Source organism: Halyomorpha halys, unplaced genomic scaffold (assembly GCF_000696795.3).
Source record: "Halyomorpha halys isolate HHAL.00 unplaced genomic scaffold, Hhal_1.1 Scaffold26.1, whole genome shotgun sequence".
Taxonomy (NCBI): Eukaryota; Metazoa; Arthropoda; class Insecta; order Hemiptera; family Pentatomidae; genus Halyomorpha; species Halyomorpha halys.
The window spans coordinates 377,601-387,097 of record NW_027115055.1 but is presented as its reverse complement, the minus strand read 5'-3'; the positions used below and the strand labels follow the sequence as shown (position 1 = coordinate 387,097).

At 27.6% G+C, this 9,497-nt stretch overlaps 1 protein-coding gene across 3 annotated transcripts in view; it reads left to right on the top strand.

The window, feature by feature from the left end:
• Positions 1–9,114, top strand: part of LOC106683221 (tyrosine-protein phosphatase non-receptor type 11) — a 132,304-nt gene extending 123,190 nt beyond the window's left edge. For all 3 annotated transcript variants that reach the window (XM_067052147.1, XM_067052146.1, XM_067052148.1), the window contains 9 exons: positions 3–179; positions 692–839; positions 932–1,011; positions 1,595–1,735; positions 2,380–2,541; positions 2,881–3,064; positions 4,001–4,152; positions 4,941–5,053; positions 6,783–9,114. In XM_067052147.1, coding sequence (XP_066908248.1) covers positions 3–179; positions 692–839; positions 932–1,011; positions 1,595–1,735; positions 2,380–2,541; positions 2,881–3,064; positions 4,001–4,152; positions 4,941–5,053; positions 6,783–6,879 — 1,254 coding nt within the window. In that variant the 3' untranslated portion in view covers positions 6,880–9,114. The remainder of the gene's footprint in view (positions 1–2; positions 180–691; positions 840–931; positions 1,012–1,594; positions 1,736–2,379; positions 2,542–2,880; positions 3,065–4,000; positions 4,153–4,940; positions 5,054–6,782) is intronic.
• Positions 9,115–9,497: the final 383 nt, after the last annotated feature.

Sequence of the window (9,497 nt, the reverse complement as noted above, 5' to 3'; positions counted from 1 at the left end):
AGGATAATAAATATGATGTTGGAGGAGGTGAAAAATTCAGTAGCTTAAGTGAACTAATTGAACATTACAAAAAGAATCCAATGGTTGAAACCAGTGGTACTGTTGTACATCTTCGCCAGCCTTTCAATGCCACTCGGATTAATGCGAGTGGTATTGACTCAAGAGTTAAGGAGTTACAAGTAAGTTTTTTACTTAGTTAGTTATTCTTTTTTATTATCTTATTTCTTACTGAAAAAATTCCATCGCTTATTTTTTTCCTTATTGTCTTTCAATGAATTAACAGTAGAATTACAGAATCCATCAATTCGGTATGTTTTAAATCTTGTCATTTGATACTTCTTTTTTGTTCTTATTCTAAATGTTGTTGTTTTTGGAATTAAAAATAAGTTTAGTCAGATATATTTTTGAAAATTGGCTTGCTTTAAAATATACCTTTTATTTAGCTTTTTTTTTTTTAAACGTTTTACAGTTTATTGAAAGGTACATAATTTTTTTTTAATCTATAGTTGATAATAATTAGTCGAATAAAGCTAATTATCTTAGATTTTCCATTCCTTGATAAATATGCATTGTAGTTATTCAAGTCTGCTAGTACATTTTTGTTGTTATATTTTTGAATTAAGTACTTTTTTTGTTTTATATTATAATCTACCATTTTTTATATTTATCTTTTGTTATATTTATTTAACAGAAAGAAAACAGCCAATGGTCAGGAAAAGCAGGCTTTTGGGAAGAATTTGAGTCATTACAACAGCAAGAATGTAAATATTTGTTTTCTCGAAAAGAAGGCCAGCGTCCAGAAAATAGAAATAAAAACAGATATAAAAATATTTTACCATGTGAGTGTTATAATACTTCCCTAATTTATTCTTTGAACTATCTTAAATTACTTATTATGTGTATATTTTTAATCGAAAAACATTTTTTACAGTTGACCATACAAGGGTTAAACTGGAGAATGCTGATCCAGATGAACCAGGCTCAGATTATATAAATGCCAATTATATTAAGGTAAATTATGATTGCTGGCATTTTTCATCATTATTTTAAATAGTGCTGTTTAATTTTATGCTGGCCTGAGGCACTGAATCTTGTGCCTTCATAATAGCTAATTAGAAATTGGTTTTCAAACCATTATTATTATAACAATTATTCTTAGAACTGGGATTTTGAACAGCAATATTTAATCTTTAAACCTTATTGATGTTTACTTCTATAAATTTCAGTTTTACATAATTCTTTTAATAGATTATACAATCATATGCAGTTTTTAACACAAAATAGATACTATCTAAATTTTTCTCAGAATTAGCTTTTAAATTTTGGCAAAAAAAAATAGAAGTTTTAAATCTTGGCACATTTCTACCCTAATTAGGGCTTACTTGAAATAAATGTTTTTGTAGCCATTCTTTTATTAACATAAAATAATATAAACAAAAACCTAAAAATACATTAAATATATCGATTTATCTTGTCCGGTTAATTTTTAAAAACATATTAAAATACTTGTTAACTAAGTCTTTAGATTCTAAATATTTCTTCATTATTAATTTGAGCAATTTGTTATGTTAATTTATAAGTTGTTCTTTTGTAGTGTGATGATGATCCAAATGGCAGAGTTTATATTGCCACTCAAGGCTGCTTACCAAATACAGTTAATGACTTTTGGAAAATGGTTTGGCAGCACAATACTAGAGTTATAGTGATGACAACCAAAGAGACTGAAAGGGGAAAGGTAATCAATTGCTTTGCTATATTTTGATGGTTAACCATTTTTGAATCAAGAAGGAGATTGTTCGGGTTTCTGTCAAGAAAACAATCATGAAACTATTTATTAGGGGGCAACATTTCGACCCACATTGCAGGTCTTAATCAAAGCTGTTATAATAACAATGAAAAATGGGGTATAACTTAATAACGGAACAGTCCTGATAAAGACCTGCAATGTGGGTCTTATACTTAATAATACATAGCTGGAAATATACTTAATAATACCTGGGGATTGTGTACTACTCGATCAGTTTGCAATAAGTTGGAGTCCTCCCTTGCTTACCTTCTCTTGTCAAAGAGTTAAGAGGAGTTCCTTTTGTGCATTGTCAGACCACAGTGTTAATTAGATCCACTAAATTTGATATATTTCTGCAAAAATGTTAGCAATACTCTCCAGTTTTTTAATTTCACTCAGAACTAGTTTTAAAAAAAAATGCCGAAAGCTACCTAAATTTTAAGATATGATATCTGAATTTCCTTTTTATTATTTTATGATTCAATAATAATTATATTGTGTAATGACCCAATTGATGAACTTATTTGGTTTACCATTATTTTACTAAACTTTGGTTGTGCAACCCAATCATTTATTTCTTTTTTATTATTCAGAATAAATGTGCTCGGTACTGGCCTGAAGAAGGAGAAAGCAATGAATATGGAAACATCAAAGTAACAAATATTTCACAGACTTCCAGGACTGATTATACTCTTAGAGAGTTATCAGCAACTGACGGTGATGAGGAGAGAACAATTTACCATTACCATTATCAGGTAAATATATCTATTTTTGTTTGCATTTATTAATTTCTGATTTTTCCGAAAATTGATCATTTCCCGAGAAAGTAAAGATTCTGATATAGGTTATGCCATTCTAAAATTTCAACAAAACATCACATACCATGAATTTATTCTTTAACAGTATTAACTAAACTGGAAAATTAAACAAATTGTATTTACTTTTCATCTTATATATCACTTGTAATAAACCTTAAGTCCCCTTTTAATTTTTGTTCTTCTAGCAACTCTTTTTATATTTATAAATTTCATCTTTTTAAGTTTCAGGTAGTTTTTATTATCAGTTTATTACTTTTTTTTTTTTTTTTCTTGTAGGGATGGCCTGATCATGGAGTCCCTAATGATCCAGGTTCAGTCCTAAACTTCGTTCATGATGTAAATCAGTGCAATGAGAGTACTGGTTTCACTGGCCCTGTGGTTGTCCACTGCAGTGCTGGGATTGGAAGAACCGGAACTTTTATTGTGATTCATATTTTACTCAATTACATTAGTGTTCGAGGTGAGTAAATGTATCATTTCTTTATATGATAAATTTAAGGCGAAGAAAGTTTAGTTGTAAATATTTTAATTAAAACAATGGTATGTTTCTAAACCTGAATGATTATCATATTTTGCAGAATGAGGAGAGAGGAGGGGACAAATAAATTAATTATTAAAGCTAAGAGATGGTTAAAAAATTAGTTTGAATGAAAAATGTTTAAAATTGAGTGCGCATTTTGTAGAAGTCTTTTTAGATAAACTAAAGGCTAAAAAATGTTGCTCTACTATTAATAAACACATATTTGAGCCGGGTATATATGTACCTGAGATGTCACAACCACAGTTTCTATACATAAAATCTATAGAATCGTCTCACATTTTTTCAATTTTCTCAAAAACTGCTCTGACGATTTTGATTAAACTTGGATTTGGTATATCAATGTACAATCAAATGGTCCTTAATATCAGCCAGGTCTTATTCTCATTGAAATAGTTTGACGGGGCTTAAATGCTAAATTTTCAAAATGGATTCACACTGCACATTTTTATTAGTTCTGAAAAATGTATAAATATAAACTATAAAAGGATATGATAATAGAATTAAGGTGATAAGAGGAAAAATATTTTTTCCAGGTTGAAAACACATTTTCAGAAATATGAGTAGCTGTGTAGACATAGACTGCTGGAAAGCCAAAGATTTTAGAATAAACATTAGCATATAAAGTTGTTGGAAATAGAGAATTATGAAAAATGCATAAATAAAAGATTAGTTCTTAGTGCTTTTAACCTACCAGACACAAGTGCAGTGTGTTTTCATTTCGCCAGTCTGATATATACTTTCATATTAGCATAGTTATTAAATATGTATTGTATTGTATTTATTGTTCTGTTTTGGAGTTATTGACATATTTTGATTAAGAAATTGACATTTTATTTTAAATTTACTTCTTTACAGGTTTGGATTGTGAAATAGATATTCAAAGGACTATTCAAATGGTTAGAGCACAAAGATCTGGAATGGTTCAAACTGAAGCACAATATAAATTTGTTTATTTGGCTGTACAACATTACATGCAAACACTCTCCCAAAGAATACAAGCAGAACAGGTAAATATTGCATATTCTTTTTCAACATTTCTGATTATAGCTTTAACGTATTATGTTTTGCATGAACATATTAGCTTGAATTGTATTCCATTAATTGCTATCGGACTTATTATCAGTCATCGTTTGATCATTTGAGTATTATTAGTTGTGATTACTTAGTTTATTATACAAGATTAGTCTAACTAAATGTAACCTTGAATCTGGTACCAAATGGATGATAATAGAACAGAATGCTGTCTATTATACTGTAGTGTAAGTTGTTATAAATCAAGAGGCAAACCGTGTAGCATAGTTACAAGAGTTCTCTTGAGAGAATATTCCTGACTCTGAGATTATAAATGATAATGATGCGTATGAGTGATTGGAAGGTGGTGATTAGAACCATAAAATTTTAATTGACCAGCTAACCTCTGAAAGAGCATGTCAGCATCTTAGCCGAGGATGAAGGTGAAGGAGATGGTGACAGCAGGAAAAGGCTATCCTAGTCATATGCTTTCGGTGACATTTAATGTATATAAATCTATGCTATGGTGAACAACCCTGTTGCAACTTGTGGAATATAATTTTTAAAGGTGCTGCTGTAGTTTATCTTGTCTCCAAAGAACATACCCTTTAGTTTTTTGTTCAAGTATACTTTCGGATTTTTGGGACTACACTGTCCCACAGTGACGATCATATCAATTTAGATATCTAGAATTTATCTATTGTACATTTAATATTTGTTATTTGATTGAAGACAGCAAAATCTGGCTGAAAAATAATTTATCCCAAATTTTTTATTGTTTTAGAAATCTTTACAAGCTGGTAGAGAGTACAGTAACATACGATATTGTAATGATTCTCCATCAACACCACAAGGAACACTTAGTAAATGGTCATCCACTGAAACACATCTACCAAGGTAAAATATACGTTTTGACTTTTGCATTACTTTTTTTTTAAATATGTAGTTTATCTTTTATAATTTAATGGTCATCTTATTAGTTGTTTTTAATTTTTGTTTAGTATATATTATTGAATTTTTCAAGTTTTGTGGATTCGTTGTTCTGTTTTTGTATAAAACTGCTCTATGGATGTTAATGTGTTTTCTTAATGTTAGACAGTCCTTTTTTAAATCTTAGTAGAAAGTGGAGAGGACTGTGTTAAGCTAGTAGGTAGTGTGCTTCTTTTTAGTGCTGAAATTTCTTTATTCTGAATTTAGTTCAGACATAATATGTGGTCAAACTGGCATTTCCTTGATCTGTAAAGTCCTAAAATGAAGATTTGAAATTAGCTTGGAAAAATTCAAACCGTAAGAGCAAAAGATTAAAAATTATCCACCAAACAACTAGAGCATCTATATCTCCTCTATTAAGTGCCCAAAGAGTGTAATAAAAAAAGATCATTTTAATTATTAATCATTGTCAAATATTTCTAATTTTTAATTATAATCATTGTAAGTTTTTGCTTGAACTCTTTGCCACATTATTTTAAAATCATTATTTTAATATGTCACATTCTTTTCCTCAAGTTATTTTATTATATCAAATTATTTAAGAATCTGCTTAAGAAATGCTTTAAATTGATGTGAAAGATCGTACTTAATACGTACTGATGTAATTTTTTCTTCCTCACTACTGAAGGTAGGGAAGTTTTTTTATTCATCCAGGAATTGAAAAAAAAAATGTTTTCCTCACAAAGATTCTCACTCGCATTTTATATTTTAGTGATCAAGGAACTAATTTTGTTCCATGTCTTTTGTCCAACTTGTGTTCAGGCCTAGATTGAACCGTTAATTCGATTTTAATGAAATATTCAGGATTTGTAAGTTTGTACTTTGATAGCCCCATAGAAATTTTGTCCACTACTTCTTTCTTCTTACACTTGCTCAAAAATATTTTCCTTGTTACACCTATGTTTCAAAAACTGCTCATCCGATTTGGCTCAAAGTTGGAAGAATATTGGGGATTAATGTAGACATGATCTCATAAAAATTTCATCAACTTCTATTACTGATGCGAAAAAACCCTTTCTGGATTCACCTATATTTCAACAATGGTTTCTTCTTGTTTATTGTAGAATTTATTCTCAAATGGCACATCAATAATGTTGAAATATAGGTAATTACCTACCCAATAGAAATCCAGAAAAACAATAATTTCCAGAAAATGTAATTCTTACAAAGGAAAAGAAGAGGATATAACAAAAAAAGATAAAAACAGTGAGGAAGCCTATGTAAGCTGTGTTCTAGGCAGTCATATTTGTTTTTTAAAGTTCTACTTTACATTTTGTTGCTAAAATCATTTTTTTTTAAATTAATTTTTAAACTTCGGAACTGAAGTTCAATTCAATTTTTTATTAACAAAATTAAATGATTTTGAAAAAAAAAGAAATATTAAATTAAAAAAATGAACATCTTGGAGTAATAATTATTGAACTTCGTTATCAGTACTATTAATTTTTTTGTAAGTAAATAAAAATTTGTAATACATTTTTTAAAAAATTAGATGTAAAAACTCATGAAGTCAATTGGTAGTTGAAAAAGCACATATGTTACAGGGATGAATGTTTTATTTTCATCTTCTATAATAATTTTATATTTCAATCAATAATTACGCAATTAACAATTAATTCTTTTTTATTTTTTTCAGGCCACCTGAAGAAATTCCAAAACAAATTTATGAAAACATTCCAGTAAAAGAAAAGAAAGGCAGCTGTCCCGCTCCTCCACCAAGGCCCATCAAGTGACCTACTCCTAATATCTTCAAATCCATTAAATTATTTAGTGATTCATGTGTAACAGCAGTAAATACTTTAGACTTACTTGATGTTCTCGTTAAAATATTCAAAATTTAAATTATATGCATTTAAACTTTCAGAGGACATAACTCCGTAGTTAAAATAAATTTGATGATCTTCCTTTCCCTACGCAGCTACAATCTCTTCTACTTGTGTTTCTTTATAAAGTTGCTTGACATTGTATATGTGATACGTAGAATTTAGCTTAATTTTGGTTATGCGATGGTATGCAGTATCAGAATGGCTTTATTCCTTTTTCTTTATTATTTAACTGAAATTTAATGTTTACAGGTTTTTAATTTTTTTTGTTAATGATTAATTTAACTCATTCAGTGGTTTTGTATTTGTTCATATATTTTAAGCATTTTTTTTTTTTTTATGATCAAATTGTATTTTCATTTTCATATTGTACCCAATAATTCATTAAAAATTATTTAAATGTTTTTTATGATATATCAAGTATTGTTTTCACCACTGTAATGGGCCGCTATAATCATTAATCACAAACTTTGTTATCACGACATTGAAAGGGTTAAATTTTTCATTTTCTTTTGGTTTTCTTTAATTTGATGATAATTTTTGGATTAGAAAATTTTGTTGTTTAGTGGGTTATGTACTCTTATTTCTTAATACAGTTGAACCTCTATAGTTCGAACTTAAAAGTTTCTTGAAAACAATTTAATATTGAGAAATTTTACAATAAGTAGAACAGTTGAAATTATGATTTTTAGACATGTACTAAAAAAAACAAAACAACTTTATGTTATTATTTTTATTTTTAAAATACCCATTTGATCTATGTTGAATATATTTTCAGGCATGAATAGTTTTCAGGAATAAGATTTACTGTTGAGAATAAATTGTGCCTGAAACTTTAATATTTTCATCTGAAATAGCATTTGCTGGATATTTTAAGTTTTTTTTTTTTCATGAGCCATCTATTTGATCTAAAATTTTACTCTAAATAATTCAATATACAAAAAAATTCAGTTTAAAAAAGTTCAATTTATAGGGTTTCTACTGTATTACTTATTTTTCAACATCATATAATTTTATATACAATTTAGATTTTGTATTTTAATCATTATATATGGTGCTTTTGCAGTATCTCACAATATTGTATGGCTGAATTTTAGATTAAGTGTGTAATGCTGTTGATGCCATGATAAGTATTAGAATTTAATATGATTGTATAGTTTAAAGGAAATATTGCTAGGATCATAAAACATCGGATGTTCACATTATATTTAACATTTTTTTTGTACCAAAGTTTATATTTATTACAGCTATATTTTGTTAAAATTTCTTGTTTATTTTGTTTTAAAAAACATAGTAATTTATATTAATGTTAGAAATGAACTTTTATTACGAATAGTTTCATATTATTGTACATACAAACAAGTACATTTTTAAGTTATGTAAATAATTATAAATATGTTAAAACATACATTGTAAATACTCTAGGCTTACTGAAGTGATTTAATGCATAAACTACCATTTTAATTTCACTAATGTAACGTTTTAAATTAAAATTTAATCTTGCTGAAAAAAAATAAAAATATGATTTGTCTTTTTTTAGAATTTGCAAATTTATAAGACTGAAAAAAAGGTTATATCAATGTTGTATTAAAATCATGATATGATTTTTTTTGTTTTTTCATTTTAATTCAGCTGCTTAGTAACAATGATGTTTAATATCCTTAGGTGTATTTTTTTTCCTTTGAGGTATTCCAATTTATGTGATTTAGGAATTCTCACTTAGTGATTCAGAAAAAAAATATCATGTGCTAAATTGGTGTTAATTATTAAAAACCTCTCTGCTATTATGATTATTAATTAATGTCAAAATGAGACAGTTGAAACAGATTCCTTGTTCCCAAGCAGATGTTTTAAGATTGATTTACAAAAGATTTTCCTTTTTATTGCATAATTTAATGTTTAAAAAAGAAGTTATCAAAATTTTGTGAATAGTTGTATTATTAATGTTTTGTTACATTGCCAAGAACTTTCAGGATTATCTTTTAGAACTGTTAATGATCACCATAAAATTATTTCTTCATAAATGATGGAGATAACGGAAAATTCAGTGAACCAATTACCTATGAATTAAACATCTTTATTGTGATAAAAAATAAATGTAATAACTGCTAAAAAATTGATGAAATAAATTTTTTAAAAATGTTATTTTTTTCTTGTTTTTATTTCTGACACACATTCAAATTCCTTGTTGGAAAAGGAGAAAAACCTGAATTATTTAAGGATTGCTATGAAATATATTTTGATCATAAAAAAAAGTACCTAATTCATGCTTTAATTTTTTTTTGGCAGCATTGCAAAGGTTTTATAGGTAGAATATAACTCTATCTTATTTGTAAATACACCCTCTAATCTTACTGATCTTTTAAAGCATATTCATTTACATAGACTCTGGCGGCAATTGGTCTTAACTGTAGATGTTTCCACTTCCTGGAAGTAAAAGGTATAAGAACCAAAAAACAAGCTAGAGGGGCTTCATATTTAATGTGTTAAAACACCAAATGAGTCTTGGACCACCAATTTAAACTTTC